The sequence below is a fragment of the Ictidomys tridecemlineatus genome, unplaced genomic scaffold (genome assembly GCF_052094955.1).
Source record: "Ictidomys tridecemlineatus isolate mIctTri1 unplaced genomic scaffold, mIctTri1.hap1 Scaffold_54, whole genome shotgun sequence".
NCBI lineage: Eukaryota > Metazoa > Chordata > Mammalia > Rodentia > Sciuridae > Ictidomys > Ictidomys tridecemlineatus.
The window spans coordinates 1,857,453-1,880,196 of NW_027523576.1; the positions used below are offsets into that span (position 1 = coordinate 1,857,453).

Sequence of the window (22,744 nt, forward strand, 5' to 3'; positions counted from 1 at the left end):
CTTTCCAACCATAATAAATGCATTTATGGACAATAATGTTCTACCATCGAATAAATACCTCTCTTTCTGCCATTATCTTACTGTGTTTCAAGTGAATGCTGTTATCTCCCTGCCAGAATGAAAGGTTCTGAGGGGAAGAACCAAGTTTTTACAGGTATGCCAATGTCCAGCCTTGATAGACAGCAAATCTTCCTCATGTGCTAAACCAAGTAGCCATTAAAGCCACACCCCTATGGCTTTTGTTTCAGGAGCTATCTACTCAAAGGGTCAAGAGTCATTTTCATAAAGACATTTTAAGTTTTTCACTTCATGACCAGAAGCCACTTAAGAACTAATAAATAATCAACATTCTAATTGAAGAAACTATGTCAAACTTACCATCTTAGACAAATAAAGCAAGAATGAATATAACAAGAAAAGTATGTTGTCCAAAAGGGTGGCATCTGCTGGCTCTTCGACCTTTATCTCTAGTTGGTTTTCTGTATCAGCAGCATCAACAGGAGTACCTTCTGTTATAAGTAGCTCTAAAATTGAAAGGGGAAATTGCTATTTTATTTTATGCTATAGAATAAGAATTGTCTCTCTTCAGTTTCATTATTCATCGAGTGTTTCACTAAATATCTGAGTCACAGTGCCTGGAATATGTGGCTCTCCTAAAGACAATTAACACAACAGAGAAGAAAACTTCAAAATCCTAATTAGAGCTGTCAAACCCTTCAATTATAAAATGAACAATCTCCAGTCTACTCTCCACTACTTCCATGGCCATACAACTGCTACCAGAACAATATTTACTCAAGGAAAATTTTTACAACCAGAGATATATAGACAGGGTCACATTCAAAAAACATGGATTTAGTGCTGGTGAAACTTTGTGTTTAAAATTTTAGGAAAGCTGAAAGAGAGGGAGTCTTGGTTTGCAGATTTGCAGGTGGAATGGGCCAAGGCTTAACATAGTATCTGGCACCTGGCAGAGATACTCAACAATTATTTATTGAATGGACAGATGACAGCTATTTAAAAAGAACACAGTAGTACCAAGAGAGACTAAAGGGAATTGGGTACAGACCTGCATTGAGGCTCTGTGAATGAGGTAGAATTCCAGTTAGACCTGAGAGCTTGTAGGGGTGGAATTTCAGTATGAGTTACATGAGCCTGGGGTATGTTTGATTAAACAGCAGGCATGCAGTTATTAAGAAGTTGGACCAGTTGCCTCTAAGGTCTTTCTCAACCCTGAGATTCTATTCACTACTATTTTTTTAAGCTTTTGCCTAATTTTTTTTTTTTAGTTTTTGATGGACCTTTATTTTATTTATTTGTATGCAGTGCTGAGAATCAAACTCAGTGCCTCATATGTTAGACAAGCACTCTACCACTGAGCTACAACCCCAGGCCCTCCATTCACTATTGGTCTATGAATTTGACTGCTGGTGAAGTCTGCCCCATTGGCTCAGCATCTCAGCACCTGAGACACATTAAATGACATTTGGGAAGATTTTACCTATTAAAGGTCATTGACATCATTTTGTGGTGGAACTTAAAAGGCCAGGGAAATAATTCATTCTTAATTTTGTAAGTCAAGTTTTCCCTATTCTTGAAAGTTTTGGAGCATGAAAATAACAAATCGTAATGGTGCATGATTCATTTTCATAACCTTATAGAGTTAAAGACAGTTCAGAAGTCAGTAGTGTTCATATATAGATGCAATGTCTTCTGGAAAATGGGAGAACTCATATGTTATTCCTTCTCAAATTAACTGAATCCCCCCTTGCTATGAGTTCTCCTACACTCTGTGTGTGCAGATGGTGGGGGGGAGGTTCAGATCAGTGCTGCCAAGCCCTGCACTGGTGCAGGATAATGCTTATAGCTATGCTTACAGACCAGAACCTTTAAAAACACAAAATACAGTAATTATGGCTTCATAGCACCATACTGGATGGATTAAAATAAACAATTAGTCATCATCTAATTTACTGATAAAATGAGAGTGAGCAACACAAAAGTAGAATGCTGTTGATGCCATTATTGGGGATTTTTTTGAAAAATTGTTTCTCATCTCCCACTGGATACTGTGCACTATGATGAAGTATTCGTGTCAATCTAAAATCGATTGCAGTTCTGTACTGTTTGCTGTAAGTATATAGTATAAAGATCTGGACCATTGACTGCATTTGAAAAAGTTTAATTACCATGTCCAGGAAGCAAGTCAAAACAGGACTTGAGCTATATTATATTCCATTTAGAAGAAAAGGGAAGAAAAACACAGAATTTATGAGACTATGAACAGTGATTATTCAAGCTAACTTGTACTAGGCCAGACTTTCCTGGAAGGCCTGCTAAACACAGATTGTGGGTCCCACCCCTAGAGTTTCTGGTGCTGTTGGTCTGGTTGAAAACTACAGTTTTAGAGCATAAGGCCTTTGAAGAAAAATATTTTAGTCGTAAATGGTTTACACAAGCTAGTCATACCTAAACATTTGCTTTTAGGTGAGTTACAGTCTCTGGCATATTTTTGATTTCTAGTCATCTTTATTCTTGCTTTTCTCTCACTTAAGATATTTTTTTTTGAACTCACATGTACCTATATCACTCTCTGCTCTATTTCGTACCTTTGGCAACAAATATCCTTGAAAGCCTTCATTATGGTAATGCCTCTACTTTGTAGAGAAAAATTTGCAAGCTTTACCTGGGTCTACTTTCTCAGTATTTGGGATCTGAGACACTTCTGAAACACCCATGTCCTCAGTCACAGGTTGATTCAAGAGGCTGGGCTCTTCAGGATGGTTCATATTAAAATGATGACGCAGGAGGTTTGGCTCTTCATGAAGATTTCTATTAAGACGATTTGTGTTCTCTTTAGGAAAATCATCTTCATGGGGTGGCTGCATCTCTACAAGGGAGAAGAATGCATTGAGCCAGATGGATGACACTATCTACTCCCACTTAAGCCCAATGATCAGCACTCCCCCTCAGCACACAGTTCCAGATACCTCAACACTGCCCTCCATGTCCTGGCATGAGCCCATGAGAACAACTGGGCAAGGATACGGGAGGGTTAATTGTTTCCATCCCATTTAAAGGATGACTGAACTATACAGTCAAATTTATAAAGAAGCCTTTAATCCAAAGTATTTAATCCAAAGTATTTCATAAACAAATACATTTATGATAGAGGCTTCAATAACTTACCTTCCCTTGGCAAACCAACATACACTCACATGAATAAATGTGCAGAAGAGAATTCTGGTCCAGAACAAAAGTGCAAAATGTCTATTCTGCTCAGAAATAACAGGAACTCTTTCATCTACATGTGTGCTGGTCTCAATGAGCCAGTATAGAGAAGGGAATTCCATAAGTCTAGCTTGCTTAATGTGCCTTTCAAATATGTTCAAAGTAACCTAGGAGCCAAATGGTGAACCTATCTCCTTCCTGAGCTCAGGACATAGACCAATAGGATCCAGAGCAAAGATTATCTCTTTACAGGTTCATATTCTACCCTGAACATTCACTTGCACTTTGCATTCTTATCCAAAATATATCTGCTTTGATTAAATGTACAACTGTTTTCTTCCCCAAAAAACTTTCCTCCTTTCCCATTTCCATATCACCTCGTTCCTTGTCCATCATGTCTACCCTTTTGGCTTTGGTTTCAGTTTTCTTTAAAATCTTCCAAATTATACTCATTTCTTGTTTGTTTTCTTTGGTTTCTAGATAAGGATTGATTTCTTTTTTCAAAAGTTTATAAGCATCAGTCTTCTCCTGTTCATTTGAGACCTGAGAAATGTTGCTGGTTTTGTTTTTTTCACTTTCTGGCACTTTCAATTTATCTGGTAGTATTTCTTCAAAAAGTTCAAGTGAAGTTTGTTCACCCTGAGCATTATCTGTTTGACTATCTGCATGAGGATGGTTCTTCTGAGCCAAAAATTGTTCCTCAAGATCCACAGTGTTTTCTGAGAATGCACTTTCAATTTGTTGTGAGTTTGCTACTACTGGTTTAGGTTCAGGTTCAACATCCTGGGAGACTTCAGGAAATTGTCCCACTTTTTCTATAGCTTTCTCAGAATCTTCATTTGCAGAATCATATAATTCCAAAAATCCTAGAAGTTCTTCTACGTTATAATTATCAAAATCATCTCCTCCAATATCAAAACAAACAAAATCTTTCTCCTGTAAGGAAAAGAAAACCATTAATGTGTCAATAACAAAGTATCACAAAAGCAAACTCATCCACGCTCCCAAATTCAGGATTGGTTCTAAAGAATCTTTGAGGTCAACCACATTACCCTCCTCCAACCCCCACTGCCTAACTCCATCTATGGCTGAGTAAATCTGTCTTTTTCTAGACTACAGTGTTAGAAAGTCTATTCTTTCTTTCTTTCTTTTTTTAACATGGGTCATATTCTTTAAAAAGCATAATGAGTAAAAATGGTGACAATTTGGTCTCCAACTGCCTGACTCTTGGGCCTCTCTCAATTTGCTCTGAACATAAGTAGGGAAAGGCAAGGTATCACTTATAGGATCCTCCAGATCTTAATATCTACACCTATGTTTCAGAAATTTAACTCTTAATCATTTGCTGAGGAGAAGCTGGAAGATCCTGCAGCATTGAGAAAAATGAATCAGTTTTAAAGTATCTTACTGAGATACAAGTACATTGGATGGAATAAAGAATGATATTAAGTAGGCTCCTCACATTATTATTACCACAAGAACAAACTGAAAACAAGATTCAACAAGGTATACACCTTTCTCTTCATCAGGGTTTCACAGTCACTAAGATCTCTCTCAAGATTATGTGTATATTATCTAGTCTTCCTTCTTGCTACTAGTAAGCAAATTGATATAAAAGGAGCCATAGTATGAATGGACATGTTTTTAAAAAATTTCCATTCCTAATTAAATCTTCATAATATTCTGTGGGGGTTCCGGGGGTGGGGGAGGCAGTTCAATGTAGGAGGGATGAGTGATTTCCTCTCCTCATCACATGCATTTCTAAGCCATGAGGGATGCATGTAATGGGAAATACAATGAGAAGGCAGAGTTCAAAACAAATGAGTTCTCTGTAATCAGTGAACTGCTGTCACAGCTTAAATCCCAAGAACTCTCTTTACCAACAATGAAGTCCAACAAGCAACAGAAGTGATTTTATGGCCCCTGAGATTATAAAGAAATTTTAGGAACAGCAACAACAAACAGGATGACTTTATCCATTCAGTCCATCTAATCTAAGAACTGTCCTAGCCTAGCAGTTTGCATATTCTACAGCCACTACAAAGAGCTGCCCAAAGATGTTTCAGTGTTGGTGGGCATCAATTACTATACAATTTAAAACTCTAGAAAATAATCAGCTGAAGTGAGAATTCTAGAACACGAAATCCTTTCAGTCACAAAATCAATTTAAGTCAGAGCACCATACAGGAATGTTGTATAAAGGAAGCAGTTGGGGCCTTAAAAGATCCGAGACTGAACATCACCTGAAACGCTCAGGTCCCCTTTTCCAAATCTATAACATGACTATGATCCCATATATGACTAAGAATAAGAAACCTTTGTAAGTACATATTTCTAGCCTAGTATAAAAGTTAGAGTTTATTAATTTAACCTAAATATACTTAAAATGTCTAATAACTATCCAATGAGTTTTGCCTGTAAAATGAAATTATTTGCCTCTTAGAATATCTGTTTCAATATATTAGACAACTCTCAGATTATAATATAATCACCCTTGAATGCCTTTCAAACTTTTTTTTTTTACAGGTAGTCTGATTTCAAATGAAAATCTGACACACAAATGTTAGATTGCTCCCCAAACACATTATAAAACATTCAGAAGCAGTTAACTGAATATAACTGATGGATTTATAAGCCAGTTTACAATTGAGAACAAAAAAGAAATCCATAACTTACATCTGTTGGAATTTGTAGCTCTTCTTTAGTATGTTCACGAACTACCTTGATGAAATCTTTTGGAAAGTATCCAAACATACTGCCAACCTATAGTGCAAAAGAGACACATATCAAATAAATTCTGTACAAGGAATATAAATAAGAGATTTCTCAGAAGTGGCAGGAAATATACACATAATAGATAGGTATATGGTATAACCAAGAAAGAAAGTTGCTATAACAATTACACTGAGATTATTATTCCAAATAAAAATTAAGTACAGAACTATTAAAGCAACATTTCCAAACACTGAAGTTTTCTTTTTTACATTTAGCTTAATTCTCAACACAGAGCATATAAAGTTAAGACTTCTGAAGTAAATAAAAGATCTGCATAGAAGATTATTGGATACTATATGGTTAAAACTATGTAAATCAAAGCTGTTTATAAATGCAATTCCAAATAACCTCTAGCAAGAATTTACCTGTACATTTTGTAGCATTGCTCATAAACCAATATTTATGTCTTTCTTAACCAATACACAACAGTCATAAAAATTAATAAGTAAAAACAATACAAAAATCTCTAAAATGTATTACCACTATAGCAGATGTATTGATAGTATATGCTTTCCTAGCTTTGTCCAAATCTACTTTTACAAGTACTTGGGGAGTGCTGAGGGCCATTGTCAAGTAGGAATGAAGCTTCAAAATTTCCTTGCCAGCGTACCCCATGTTAAATGATTTCGCTGTTGACATTACATGTAAGGTGACCTTGCTCAAGGACCAAGGCAGATCCGGGTTTAGAGCTGATCAGGTTTGAGTTAGTATCCCACTCCTTAGGGTGTTCCCGGTTTAAGACATAAGGAGTTTTAGGGAAGCTGGAGGTTGAAGATTATTGCTGCTGGGAGTAGGGCGTGCCTGCAGCCTGAGTTCCCGCTGAGTTCTCCTGGAGAAAAAGTTTTTAGGAGGTGAATTGTTTTGGAGATTGGATTGCCCCCGAACCTGTGTGGAGGCGGTGTGAGTCGGGAATAAAGAATTGCTGTTTGAATCTACAAGGCTGTTAGTGCCTCCTGATTCTGTGCCCAGCCAAGAATGCGGCATTATGGTGGCCCGTACGTGGGATGTCTGAAGCTTGGGGGTAAGTGAATTTGCTCGCTCCTGAAGGAGAGCAAAAAAATGGGTGACCATTTCAAAAAACAATGTGTTCTTGTTTTGATTTATTTTGTTTTCATTTCAAGTGGCCTGTTCCTAGAACTTTCTCAGGCAAACTAAGAAAAATGGTTGACTCAAGGTTTGAAGTTGTTCGCCTCCGAGGAAGAAAAATTGTTAGAGGAAGGAGGTACCCCAGTAAGACCAAGAAAAACTATGGCATATGTTGATACAATACAAAAATGTAGCCCATGGCTTTATAAAGATGAGTTATTAAGTATATCAATGGGACCATTATGGTATCCTGTAGAAGGATTTTTCTTCAACAAGAAAGAGATGACTAGTTCTGTTCACTATACTTGTCTTGGTTTTTACAGACAGCTGATTCATTTACAAAGCTAAAATGTTAAAATATCAACCACTAAATATGAAATCAAGTACTCTTTACTTATTAAGTTTCATAAGGTAATATATTTAAACATTATTTGTGTTTTCATAAATTGGCAAATGGAAAAATGTTTAATATTGCTTTGGTCTGTGTCTTTGCTGAAACAAGGTTACTAAGTGTTAAGATTCTATCATGTGTAATTTATATACAGAGAGTATAAGAAGTTTCAGCTGGGTTTCAATTACAGTATAACAGTAGCTTAAAAAACATGAAAGTATTTCATCTTATTAAAGTGGAGTAATTTTATAAGGGTTGTTTTAGAATGTGAATTTATAAAAAGGGTTAATGGTTAAAAAAGAGATATAAAAAGATTCAAGATGTGGAAATATATTTTAATATAAAAGGTTAAAGGAAAAAGAAATGTTTCTAGTTGAGATAATCTCTGTGTGGTAAAGTGAAAAGTTGTAAAATGCCATTTAAAAAGATTTTGAGGAAACTAGATTCAATTTAAAAGCTTGAGAAAGGTAGAAAGAAAAAAAATGTATTTGTACATGGCAGATTGAGTCAAAGCTTCTTAATGGAGTAAAAAAGAGCCTTTGGTTGAAGAACAGCCATGTAAACTAATATTAAGAATTTAAACAAAATCTAAGCCTCGTTTAAAAGAGTGAAGCTGTAGGTGGTGAAAAAGTACATTTAAAAGTACAGTATAGATGATAAATGAAATGCTTTAAAAGGTTAAACTGAGGGTTGTTGAGATACCTTCATGGCGGGAAAAAAGATTGCTTTACTCATCAAACTATTAAAATGTACTTATTAAACTAAAAAGAGGGAGATGAGATAATCTTTGTTTGGTAAAGTAAAAAGTTATAAAATGCCTAAGTACATTGCAAAAAGCTTTAAAAGGTTAAATTGAAGGTGGTTAAGATGCCTTCATGATGGAGGAAAAAAAAATATAACCCATGAAAATGGGAAGATAATAAGATAAAAGATTTAGATAAAGAAGATTAAAAATTTGAAGTGGAAAACTTCAAAAACAGAAGTACAAAAAGGTAAAAAAAAAAGAGAAGATGTAGAAAGATAAAGATATAGGAAGATAAAAAGATGTAGAAAGACAAGAATTTTATACCCACAAAATAGGAAATGAAAGAAAACTAGGAGAGAAGGAAGCAACTAAGGGTAAATATAAAAACCTTAGAAGAAAACTAGAAGATAGAAATAAGATGGAAAATGGTTAAAAATGTCAAGTAAAGGTATTTCAGATAGAAAATACAAAGGGCTAAGACAACTATGGTTTCAAACCACATCTAAAAATTAAAAGGACTAAAGTAATTCTAAAAACTAAGGCAAAATGCTTTTGAAAGACTTAAATTTAAAAGGATCTTAAAGGGGTATATATCCCCCAAGATAAACTTAAAATAACCCTTTTTTTACTCTAAACTTTTTAAATTTGGATTCATCAGGACTTAATGCTGCGGAAAGACATATGTATCCAAAAAATGTACATAAGCCTAAGGTACTTTGGAAAGATATTCTAACAGGACATTGGAAAGCTCCTGACCCAGTGTTTGTCTGGAGTCGGGGTTCTGTTTTTGTGTTTCCACAGGGAGAACAGCAGCCGATTTAGATTCCAGAGACACTAACTAAAACAATTTCTACAGACCAAAAAGAAGATAATTTGACTCAAATCCATAACAGCTGATATACAGAGCTCCAGCTTGGCTATTCTTACATCTGCGACAGTGATTAACCAAGGTGCCTTTTTTCAATATCTATTTTATTATTGCATTTTTCCCACATCATAAAGTTCTATTTTATTTTTTGAGCTCATACAAACCTAGGTTAATGTTTTTCTGATCAGCTTTGTTTTTTGACTGTCTTTTATTTTTTGACTGTGGAGTTTTTAAACATTGTAATGGAGATTTTACCTAGGTAAAGCTACAAGGCTGTTATTATTGTCTTATGTGTTGTATGTTATGAGTGCACTGTTTTGTGTTGCATGTCAGTATGTGTGTATGTCCATATTTTTATATGAGGAGCGCTCATGAAAAAATGGATCCGAATTTTCTTTTTTTTTATTCACGTGATTTAAGTGGTTTAATCTAAATTAGGTAAACAGCTGTTAATGATTGTTTTCAAAGGTGGTTAACAGATCTGTTTGCTTACTATTGTTTTTAAAGGTGATTAACAGATCTGTTTGTTTACTTTCACTTTTCCTTTTCATTATATTTAATAATTCTGTTCAGGATAATGTCTCTTTAACATCATTGCCAGAATTCCCATCTCCATCCCAGTGCCAGTGAAGACTAAGAAAACCAAACTACAGCTTCTATGATAGCTATCACAGTAAACTGTATAAACTGATGCATCAATGAAAATAACTCAACAAGTAATGCTCAATCAAGGACTTGATTTACTTTGGGAGGAAATGGACATATTGATAGATTCCTCCGATTTGAACTGCTTGCAGAACTTGCTTGGACTATATATGAGTTGCATGCATTGTGAACTATCGTCTGGTACAGCGAATTGTGGTACTGCTGGCATATCCTTGCTGATGGTGTCACCAGTGATGCAATTTCCTTGCCAGCGCACCCCATGTTAATTGTGGTAATGCTGGCATCTTTGCTGATGGTGTCACCAGTGACACAATTTTTCCAAAGGAGCCGTCAATTGGCTTGGTGTCGTGGCATTTCTGTATCCTCCTCCCTTCTACTAGTGATGGTCTAAAATTTGGGGGCCAACAGAGGTGAGGCAAGAACCTCACCCCCCACTGGCACCAAAGTTAAATTTGGGGGCCAACAGAGGTGAGGCAAGAACCTCACCCCCCCCACACTGGTGCTTAGGCCTATCCACAAGCATGGCTGAATGCTGGACCGGTAGTCAGTGACGGGTTGATCTGGTTGCAGTGGATTCAACCCAAGACAGGAAACTGACGTCTAAAGGTCAGTTCTCCCATGACGGGTAAGAATCATATGTTGAATTGGACAACCTACCAGGCACGGTCCTTTAGCCACATTGCTTGTTGTTTAATTAATCAGAAGGGGGGAGAAAATTAATGCTGCAGTCTTGGCTGGGCACAGAATCAGGAGGCACTCACAGCCTTGTAGATTCAAACAGCAATTCTTTATTCCCGACTCACACCGCCTCCACACAGGTTCAGGGGCAATCCAATCTCCCAAACAATTCACCTCCTAAAAACTTTTTCTCCAGGAGAACTCAGGCTGCAGGCACGCCCTACTCCCAGCAGCGTAGGAGTAACCCTACTCCTACTCCAACTTCCCTAAAACTCCTTTTGTCTTAAACCGGGAACACCCTAAGGAGTGGGATACTTCCTCAAACCTGATCAGCTCTAAACCCGGATCTGCCTTGGTCCTTGAGCAAGGTCACCTTACATGCAATGTCAACAGCGAAATCCATTTAACATGGGGTACGCTGGCAAGGAAAATTTGAAGCGTCATTCCTACTTGACAATGGCCCTCAGCAGGGGAGAAAATAAAATTACAATATAATGCATATGAAACCACATATCAAGCTTCAGTTTCACCCAAAATAAATCCTCTGCAGAAAAGAACCCCATTTATTTTCAGCACCAACATTTAAATTATATGAAGTTACATAAAGTGTACAAAAGGTATATAAAGTTCCCCTTGAGAAAGACACTCCTATTACTAACTACTGACTAAAAGGAACAGAAGATTCTTGCCAATAATTAAAGGAAACTGATAGGCAAATCAAATGCCCAAAAAAGAAAATTAAATAAGGCATCTTATCACTACCTCTAAAATATCCCCATTCATGAATGTTCTTGTTATATCTAGAAACCATCTGAGAGCCAGTATTAGTGGTAGAATACTGCCATGAAGATTAGATAAGACGGATAAAGTCTGAGACTCTAGAAAACCAACCACATTGCAGAATGAAAACTGAAAACTCAAAAGGAGAATCATTTTGAAAACTAAAGAGTTTTTAATTTCTTAAGTATAACACTTATGACATGAGAGGCGAGTCTGAGGGGAAATACACTTTTCCCTTCTGATGAAAATTCTATTAAGGTTAAATTTGGAAAAGGGAAAGAAACCAGAGATGTATGGAGAAAGGGAACACATTTATCTCTTCTTAATCTGTGTCAAATGAGACCATAGATTATATAAAGCTCCATAATTACACACTGGGTGGTATCCCATTTCTTGTGATATGAAAAAAAAATGATGCAGAATCATGGAGGCTCATGACTGGAAATAATTTTTATATCTAATTTTGCTTCCATACATCATCCCTGCCAAGGTGCTGTTGATTTGATTTGTGGGTGGGGAGCCAAGAACTGCCACAAGAGAACAAATTCTGCATAAGCTACTATCAGAACAAATGTACTTAAGTGCCACTGCCCTGAAAGAAAATATTCAAAAGGAAGATGGATTAGACAGGGGTCCTTTCCTAACTGAGTTTTTCATTTTATAGGGAGCTAAGATAAAACACAACCTGACTGAAGGCAAAGAAGACAAATGAATGCCAGAGGAGCAATGCAAACAAGGTGCCACCGAAACACTCATCAGTCGGCAAAGATCCTTTCTGGCCAGGTGCTGAAAGCAGGGCTCCTCAGGAAGACAGGATGAGTGCTACCACCCAGAATGGCAAGAGTCCTAGGGATGAACAGAGTTAACAGGCTACAATGTGAGAGGAGAAAATGCAAATCAAGCCCATTTATCCAAAAGCTCAAAGAAGGAAAGAAAGATGACTACTACATGAAAAATGCCACTTAGGTACATGGAAAAACAGTTCCAAGTTTAAAGGTTACCAATCCTATTTGGTATACTTAAAAGAAACAATAGATGGTTCTTTATATGGAGTACTGCAACTGGGACTCTGTCTAAATATAAAGTTTGTACCTAGAGGCACCATGTTTCAAGATCATTCCCTAAGAGTCAGAAATGGCAACAAAATGAAACTAGTTTTCCATAGGGATTACTCTTATTTTCTGTCTTATTTTCTGCTGTGTGGTGTTTTATTTAGGGTGAGAACTTTCAAGGATGCAACCCGGAATGTCTCTAAACTGGAACATTCCTACAGTCATCAAAGACCCTTGCTACTATTTTACGTAAACAATCCACATATCACATTTTTTTAAATGAAAAAGACAATACTCATAAGCCACTAGGAGGACACTCCTAGTGAATCTCCCCATTTAAAATATCAAAGCATGATATAAACAATGTCATGTCTTTCATCAGAAGATCCATACAACTGGCTGGAAGTAGAACCCCTGGGGGAACCTTCAGGCATAGAATATAGGAAAAGCAGGAAATGGATGACCCAGAAGTTGCAAAAAAGAAAAAAAGGGGGGAAAAAAAGCACACAATGAACATAGTATTCTGCTTTTTTAGAGTAAAAACAGCACAAATGATTAGGTAAAATACACAAAAAAATCAACTTTACTATCTCAGACTTAATTTACAGGATTAACTCTAATGTCCATGAATCCTTCCCTTTTGAAGCAACAAAGCTAAGAATTGTCAGGTTTTCACCATGACGACCTTTATGATGTGTAGAGACTTCTGGAACTTGATGTGAGGGGTAGCAACCACAACCAGTTCAGTTCTGTTTCAGAAAGTCTCCTGACTTTCTATGCTGTGCCAGGCCTAAGGTGTGTTAGGAGCACAGGGCCTGACAAAGAGGTCAGGTTAACTCTACAAAGACCCCAAGAAATCAGTCATTTAAATCTACACTGCTACCCATCAAAAGTAAGAATATAACACCTGTCAAACTTTTACTTACACTTCCGGCCCAAAGTTCTGGTGATACCTCTGCAAGTTTATAGTAGACATATACAGGGTCACCTTTTTTAAAATTAACAAAGCGACAATCTGGTCCTGTGAAATCTTCAACAGCTTCACCTCGATACATTAACACTGTATATGAACATTGAAAAAAGAAAAAACAAACATTAGGATTTGATTTTTCACAGTCCATATTGACTCATCAGGAAATATAAATCCCACTATGAACAAAAATCAAGTTTTTCCAGTACTCTCTGGAATCACTTTTAATTCACCTGCTCAAAGTATCTAAAATCCTTAGAGATTTTATTGCTATAAAATACAATATTCCCTGCAATTAGACGAGGGAAAAGGAAGCTTCTCTATTTTTCTCTGTGCTGAGAAATAAAAAGCAAAGTGGCTACCACCAACCATAGCTGGTTTCAGTGAAACTCTTGGTTCTTGCAGGCCTCAATTTTTTTTCTGTTTCATAATCATAGAAAGCTTCATTTTGCAAATATGTAAATCCAAGTGTAGACATGGACAGGCTTAAGTATGGCTTCATGCAGAGGTAATAGGGAAGAGGTTAGAATATCCAGGAACCCCCAAGGGGTTAATTAACTTGAACTAACTGCTAAAAGACATTACCTTTAAGTGGCTGCAAGTGCTACTATGCAGCTATAAACACTGTCAATTTCATTTGCAGCAGAGTTGCTGTCTCTGGGTTCAGGATCTGGGTAAATAACCAGAAAATATATTTTCTCTGAGCAAATATTGTTGACTATATCCAACATTAAGATTGTTTCAAAACATCCTCATTCGTATTTTTTTAATAAACAAAATCAAAAGTGGGTATCCTATCTGACAAGGAACAAGTTTAACCATGAGAAAAGGTCAGGCAATACCTTCATGCTTAAAATGCAGGACTAGGACCACAATTGATCTAGAAACTGGTAGAAGCAACATTTTTCTTTTGGTTGACCAAATAGACAGTTTCTGATTTAAGATGAAATGGACAATAGATGTATGTAAAAAGCACAAAGAAATGGATATAACACTTTTTCTAAAAGCCAATTAGCAGTAAAATACACAAGAATGTTTGTTTTATAAAAATATATGTCTGAGGAACAAACACAGATTTGGAGAGGGTAACTTGTTTTTTTGAAGCTAAAATAGGACTATTTTCAGAACTGTCAGCATCCTAATTCATATATAATTAAGAGGCCAAGTTGAAGGTGAGAGACACTTTAAGGTGGGGAATTCTCATCACAAGTGGAAATGGCAATGTTTCTCTTGTTCCCCCTTAGGTCATAGAGGATTTACAAATAAGTAATATATTAGGTGACAACATAATGCATACTATGGAGCACCTATTTAGTTCTTTTTTTTTTTTTTGGAGCACTTATTTGGAAGGCACACAAGGACACCTTACATACACACCTCACTACTTCCTACAACACAACACAGACCCACCTGTTGTTTTTGGTCACATCTGTTTGGACACAGGCCATTTCTCAAGTTATGTTACCCCACTGAACCTAACCAATACCATGTCTTAGTACTGACGAAGCATCAGTGATGAGACTGTCCAGGTATCCCACGTAGGATAGCGCTCAATAGCAAAGAATAGCAAAAATGAAAGAAAATATCATGGCAGCTGCTTTGCTTCTCTGTTTATTTATTCCAGCCTTAGGGTTACCTCTAGGAACTTCTTAACATATATTGGAGACATCTTTTTTCTTTATTGGAGTGGAACAAACAATTCAAATTACAAAATTTGGTTTTGGTAACACCAATTTAGGCATAAAGAGCTCAATGGTAGACTTCTTGGCCTTTTTAGCATGAATATTTTAAAATATGTTCTGCTTACAATTTATGGACAACACGGTCATCAAGTTGCAAGGTTACTAGAAACCAAGCGGGAGTCCATAAGAAGTATTCTGGGCCAATAAATATATAGAGGAAAGAGGTTCCAACAACACTAGTGACTGAGTCTAAAACTGAATTGGCTTATAAAAATCTTGGAGTATTTATTATTGTTATTGCAACAAACCTCTTCATCTGAATCTGAATGGCTACATCCTCCCCACTGCCCACCTCCAATCCAGGACTGGGAAGCAATTCTGTCCGCTTCCTGCGCACAGAAGAGGCTGCAGTTCCCAGGTGGCTGGTGCAGATCCTTGGCCTCTTTCAAAAGCAAAAGATTATTGGCCCACCTGCTACCCTACCTCAAATATGAAGGGAGGCTTCTATGCACAGAAATGACAGGATTGAAGCAGAGTCGGGGCCGAGACCTCGGAACACATTGCGTGCCTGGACTCGGTGCTCTTCCCAAGCCTAAACTCTAGTCCCTGTTAAAAGGCAAAACCAGCCCAATCCCCAGTGCAGCAAAAGGACGAAGGGGCCAGTGAGCCTTTCCCAAGGAGCCCCACCATCAGCCTGCCGCGGGAATTAGGGCCACCGAGCCCTGGAGAGCATCTGCCCTGATACTGCACCGGCCCAGGTCCCTGTAGAGGGGGCAGAAAAGCGCTCTGCTACAGCGTGGGCACAACCCCATCACACACTGAAATCCTAGGCGAATCCTGGAAGGGAATAAACTGAGAGCTGTCCCTGGGGAATCGTGTTTCCCAACCCCCGCCTCATTCAGTAGAGAAAAATAAAACGCTGGCAACAAGTGGGAGTCGAAGCCCCCCACAACCCGAGCGGGCTGGCTGGGGCGCCAGCAGAGCCAGAGGGGACACACGCAGGGTCCCGAGGCTCTGTCACTCCTGCTCCCCACCCGTCATCCTGCGACCCCCCTCACCCAGCCCTCGGGGCTGGGGACCGGGAGATTGGAGCCCCATGCGGCCCCAAAGAGCCACAGTGGAGACCCTAGGCTGCCCGCCCGCCTGCACACTCACTGCTGCATTCGTCGTCTGCACAGAGTTTGTGTTTCGACCAGCGCTGGCCGGTGCTCGGGTCCGGTTGGCCCGGCACTCGCCAGTTCGGCCGCAGAACGAACAGCCAGAAGAGCACCATGAACAGCCAGAAGACCAGCACCTGCGCCACAGCCATGTTGTGGTCACCTGGGTGAGCCGGTGGAGTAGGCTGCGGCAGGCGTCTGTGGGCGCGTAGGAGGTGGGGCTCAGGGGGCGTGTGGGTAGCCAAGCGCAGAGGGGTGGCGCCAGGGAAGGCTTAAGCCTTTCCCGGGTGACACTTCAGCAGGGATATCTGGGGGTCGGTCCACAGACTCTACTGGAGAACGCACGGAGCTGGAGCTCCGTCCTTCTCTAGTCCAGACCTTCTCCTCAACTGAAGACCTTCTCCTCTAGTCGCTGCCTTGGCAACTAGGTCTCTCCTTCTCGTCCAATCACCTGCCTTTGCTTCTGTGCCCTCACAAGCGACCGTCCACATGATTCTAGTAGTCACCCACCCCCCCACCCCCCCACCCCCGCCAACTGGTCCTTTCTGGCTTTCCTCAACGTCTCATTTCTGGTTCATCCTGAACTAACCCACTCCACCATCACTCCCATCCCCCATTCCTGGTCTGGTACCTCCTTTACTGAACTACCAAATCCCACCCCTGACTTGTCACAGCTAGTCTATGGTTCCAGGCTCCCTCCCCTTCAAACTCCTAGAGGTTCCTTGAAGCCCCACCCCAAGATCCCTCTGATTAGGAAAGGGGAAGGTGAATGGAACTGTGAGTGAGGGTGTAAACTGGAGACAGTGGCCTGCTTTTTTTTAAGGCGGGGACAGGTGGGGGCAGAGAGATGGACATTAGTCTTCAGGCTAAGATCTTGAGATTCTTATCTTTATCCGTAAGGGAAGAAATTATTTAATTCAAAAGCATATTTTTACCTCTCATTTTGTGCTACCATTCATGCCAGACGCTGGACAAAGCCCTAGCATGGTGTGGGAGTGGATGAAAATCAAAAGACAAAATATCTGGCCCTGGTCCAAAAAAGTCCACAACTTAGTGGGAACCAACTGACAAAACCGATTGTCAGAGAAGAAAGCTAGTAGCTAACATTTCTTGAATGCTTTCTTTATGTCCAGTTGTTATTCTAAAGGTTTTATACATATCAATTCATTTAATCTTCATAACAATAGTACCTTACAGTAGTAGTAGGTCCTATTCCAATCCTTATTTTAGAGTAAATTGAGGCAGTCACACATCCAGTGAGTAATGGAGCTAAGTATCAAGCCCAAGGAGTAGACTCCTTTTCATCACAACCTATCAACTAACAAGCAATTGTACTTTCTGACAAGAGGAGCAAAATCTGATTTAAATCATAATATAGCTGAATTACTGATATGTACAGTTAAGGGGGGAAAGGCACAAGCTAGCCAGCCCAAGGAAGAGTGTCTGCAATGCTCCCATCCTGGGTGGAGCCATTCTCGTTTGTCTGTGACCAAGGGCTTGTTACTATAGTCTCTGCTAAGGTTATTCATCAACCTCCAACAATGAACCCATCAGTTGTTTTCCAAATTAACTGAATCTTTAAAACTTAGAGAAAAGAATGTAGTCCACCATGTTCATAATGTTAAATAAAGAAAACGATGGGAAAAAAAGGTGTGCACAAACATTTGTCTACAGGGCCATGAGAGGTCCCAGTTGGTCCAGTGTACTTCTGCGCTTTCTGGAGAACCAGTGGATCATACAGAGAAACTGTCTATCTGAGTCATTCTTCATTTCTTTTCTACCATGTATTTATTATGTTATAAAATGTATCTAGTAGGCATCTCTAACAACATGTTGAAAACTGAACTCATTTTTCTCTCAAAATCTGCTTTCAGTCTTCCCTATCTCAGAAATAAGAATGACAATTTAATTCCCATTATCCAGGTGCTCAAAGCCCAAAACTTACAAACCATCTTTTCTCTCACATTCCAACTCCAGTCCATTAGACAATATTATGTCTTTATTTTTATAATTTTATTGAGATATAGTTGACCTACAATAAATTGCACATTTAAGGTGTACGATTTGATAAGTTTTGACATGAATATACCCATGAGACTATCACCAAAATCAAAAAAGTATTTCATCCTTCTTTGTAATCCCTCCCCTCTCCTTTTCTGGGCTGTCTCCAAACATCTCCTGTCATCATAGATTGTTTTGCATTTTCTAGAATTTGATATAAATTATAAAGCATTTTATTTATTTATTTTTCTGACTTCCTTCTTTCCAAATAAGCATTTGAAACATGCCCAGAATCTGACCACTCCTCTGCATCTGCTAAGCCAATATACAGGCCAAACCCACATCATAAGTCACCTGAATGATTCCCATAGCCTTCTTCTGTCCTTGCTTCTACCCTCATTTTCCCCAATATCTATTGTCCTGATGGCAACTAGAGTGATATTCTTAAATATAAATTTGATTGTGTCTCTCTGCTCAAAATCTTCCTATAGCTTCCCATTTCCAAATAAAAGGCAATGACTTTAGCCAGGCCTGGTCGTACTCATCTGTAATCCCAGCAGCTCAGGAGGCTGTCAGGAGGATCCTGAGTTCAAAGCCAGCCTCAGAAATGTAGTGAGTCCCTAAGCAACTCAGTGAGACCCTATCTCTAAATAAAATATTTTAAAAAGGACTGTGGGTGTTGCTCAGTGTTTAAGTGCCCCTGGGGGTTCAATCTCTGGTATCAGGAAAAAAAAAGGAAAAAAAGCCATGACTTTATTATGGATTGCCCTGCCTTATTATGGACTGTTCTTATTCAATGCGACTCCCCTCATCCTCTTCTCCCCATTTCCTAACATTCTTCTCTTGTCTGTTAGTTCCATTTAAATACACCAATCCCACCCCTGCTTCAGAGCATTTACACTTGCAACTTTGCCTCAACCTTAACTGCCCAAATCATCTAACTAGCTAACTACCCCCTCACTTTATCATGTCTCTGTAACAGTGGCATTTCATGTGATAAAGGCTTTTCCTGGCCATCCTACACAAAATAGAGCCTCTTGCCATGACTATCAAGCCCATTACCCTGCCTTTCTTTCTCTTCAGACTTGCCTTACCACTTTAGACTTCTCTTACCACTTGCCTTACATATGTTTATCTACTTGACTGCTCTGACCCAACCTCAAACACAATTTCCAACAGGAGCAGGAAATTAGTTGTTTTGTTCACTACTGTTACATCAGTGACTAGGGAAATGCCTAGAATGAGAGAGTTAACAAATGATTTGTTGGATAAACTCATGGTTCCAATAATATTATAAATATACTACACTATTAACCTAAACACATATATTAACTATTAAGCCTCCATATATAAATAGTACTGAGAGGAAATAAGCTATGAGAACAAGGCATTTAAGGTCCACCTCTCAGCAGCATGCATCCTCAACTCCAGGAATGTACCCCTGAATGTGTTTGTTGAATAAAAACATACTTGTGTGGAGAGTAGTTGTTTGGTTACATGATACTGGAATATTTAAGTAGATCTTTTAAAACTAGTTTTAATTTTTTCTTATTTTTCTTATTATAGAATATGGTATGTTTAGATTTTTTCTTATTGTAGAATAGAAATTAATGATAATTCATTGGTGGAAAAATCAGAAGAGCAAAATGATCTAATTGCATATTACCTTCTTGATATTTACTTTGATTCATAATCAGATATACTTTTATATGCATAGTCAGTGCTTCCAGTTACTGAAGAACTAGCTGCTTAGTTTGTAGAGTTTTCAATATTTTGATTTATCAGTATTATTTTTTAAACTTATTGCCTTAAAGACATATTAACTAGTCTGGTGGATAATGAGAAGAAAATTTCTCAACTGGCCACAATAAGGTAGTGGTAGTTCTTTCTACCAGGATACATACAATTAGTGGATGAATCAGCATTCACTTTTACTCATAGCATTTAAATATGTGGCATTGATGTTTAACATGTTTAATATAAGGTTATATTAAAAACCTTCAGAAAAGGAACAGGATAGAATGTGGTGGTGATTGTTGGCATGGAGATAAATAATCTCAAGTGAATTATTCTTTAATACCTCAAAGGGAATTCTTGCGGGGTAAGGGTTGAGTAATTGTTAAAGATAAATGTGACCAGTTTGGGTGGAGGGGACATAAAACTCTAAGATATGAAGGGTTCCTAATGTCAGAGTACAATCTAAATGAGACAAGAAAAACATATCTGAAACAAATAATTGGCAGCATAATAACATATACCATTGGAAATTTGTGAAGGCACTTGCCTAGGAGCATTCAGTAGGCCTACCGCTGCTGTTACCAGGAAGAACCTCATCTATTGTAAATGATGTGCCAGAGAATAGTGTTAAACATTTATGGAAGACTAAATTTCTCCAAGAGGGGCAACAGATTTACCCTCGCATATGAAACATTGGAAAAAAAAGTGGACAAAATACAAACAACAGTTCTCAGATATTAGATAATAAGCAGCATAAGAGTGACCTCTAAGATAAAGTTAGGCATGAGAGATGAGTGCTAGGATTATCCCAATTTACTCCCTGGAAAGAATTTTTCAGGCCACATCCAGAGAAGGGAAACTCAAATAGAAAATCTCCTGAGTTGAAGAGATGGATTTTAAAGTCTGAAAAGACTGACACAGCTAGAAGTCCCAGAGCAGAATAAAGGAGAGAGTAGAGAACTGCAGAGGGAGGGAGACTGTGTACATGCACTAGCTCCCTAGACATCTATGGAGGGTTCCCCTGAAGTCTGTGGCTATGTAACAGTGGGCTCACATGTAAGGCCAGAGAAAGAACCTTCAGAAAGGAACAGAATGGAAGGTGGTGGTGATTGTTGGCATGCAGATCAATTTTTGTAATCACCAGCTAGAATGGAAAATCTATAATAAAAGGGCATCAAGTAACATAGTCAGTAAAAGGGACAAAATAGCCCAAGATTGAAGGTAACTCCTGTCTAGCAGAATCTTAAAAAGATAAAAATGTTTCCAAGATAGTTCAGAAAAAAAGCTGTACACAGCTCAAGAATATTTAAAAGAATGCAAAATGTTTCCAAGATACTTCAGCAAAAAGCTGTACACAGCTCAAGAATATTTAAAAGAATACAAAATATCCAGTACTGAACAAGGTAAATTCACAATGTTTGGAATCCAATAAAAATGTATGAGGCATGCAAAGAGCGAGGAAAATATAACCCATGTTGAAAAGAAAATTAATAAAAATGATCACTAATTACACTGTGATAGAGTTATTATACAAGGACATTAATACAGTTGTATACCATATGTTCAAGATGCTATGGAAAAGCATAAGCATGTAAAGAAGAAAAAGAAGATATAAAAATGTCTGAATTAGATAAAATTAGATAAAATCAGATAAAACAATGGCTAAGGTGAAAATTACGCTGAATGAGATTAACAGCAGATTCAACATTGAAGAAGTCAATATCAGCAAACTGAATATGCAGTGATAAAGACTCCAAAATCAAACACGGAGAAAGAGACTGAACTGAACAAAGCATCAGTATGCACAGCTTCAACCAGTCCAATATATATGTTACGGTAGTTCCTAAAAGAGGTGGGAAAAACACATTTAAAGAAATAATAAATAAAAATGTTCTATATCTGATGAACACTCAGATTCAAAAAGCTCAATGAATAAGAAAAATGATAAAGATGACACAAATTTACACTAAATGCTTAAAACCAGTGCTAAGAAAAAAATTGAAAAGCATCTACAGAAAACAGATACCATTATGTACAAAGGAGTGAAAGTAAAATGTCAAAATTCATTCAAGAACCATGCAAACCAGAACATCAACATTTTCAAGTTCTGAAAGAAAAAAAAACTGATATCCTAGAATTGCATTCCAAATGAAAATATTATTTCAAAATTATATAGTCTTTAATGCAAAAGAATTAAGTTAAGCCCTACCCCACATAAAAATTACCTCAAAATGGACCACAGACATAAATGTAAGAATTCAAAATGGACAACACATATATATGTAAGAACCAAAACTAAATGTAAGAAAGCATAGGTAAATCTTGGGGTAGACAATGACTTTGTATTTAAGACACCAAAGGCCCAAGCACCAAAAGAAAAAATAATAAAGTAATGAACTTCATCAAATTTAAAACTTTTAAAGGCTACCATCGAAGAAAGTGAAAATACAATCATAGAAGAAAACATTTACAATTCATGTAGTTAGAATATATATAACTACCTAGAATATACAAGCAATTCTTATTGTTCAATATGAAAAGACAAATGGCAAGAAATTAGAATAGACATTTCTCCAAAGAAAATATGCAAAACCAAATAAGCAAATGAAAGGATACCCAGCACCATTAGGGAAATGTACAACCTCAGTGAGATACTACTTCACATCTATCAAGATGGTTATAATCAAAAAGATAATAATAAGTTGGCAAGGATGTGGATCAATGGGAGCCCTCACACACTACTGGTAGGAATAGACTACAGACCTAAATGTAGCAGCTAAACCTATACAACTTCTGGAAGAAAATATAAAAAGCTGCTTGGCAGAGGCTTTTAAAACTAACTAGCTCTCTCTGCCTCACGCTCTCTTTTTTCCTCTCCTCAAAAACTTTGTCTCATGCTGGGTGTGGTGGTGCATACCTGTAATA

At 37.8% G+C, this 22,744-nt stretch overlaps 1 protein-coding gene across 12 annotated transcripts in view; it reads right to left on the reverse strand.

Moving 5' to 3' along the window:
• The window catches only part of LOC144373975 (transport and Golgi organization protein 1 homolog), a 153,845-nt gene that overhangs the window by 19,272 nt on the left and 111,829 nt on the right, over positions 1-22,744 (reverse strand). For 11 of the 12 annotated variants that reach the window (XM_078036943.1, XM_078036947.1, XM_078036940.1 and 8 more), the window contains 5 exons: positions 13,199-13,332; positions 5,908-5,994; positions 3,609-4,167; positions 2,687-2,890; positions 379-524 (listed from right to left, as the gene is read on the reverse strand). In XM_078036943.1, coding sequence (XP_077893069.1) covers positions 379-524; positions 2,687-2,890; positions 3,609-4,167; positions 5,908-5,994; positions 13,199-13,332 — 1,130 coding nt within the window. The remainder of the gene's footprint in view (positions 1-378; positions 525-2,686; positions 2,891-3,608; positions 4,168-5,907; positions 5,995-13,198; positions 13,333-22,744) is intronic. The other variant, XM_078036948.1, reaches the window with a different exon arrangement.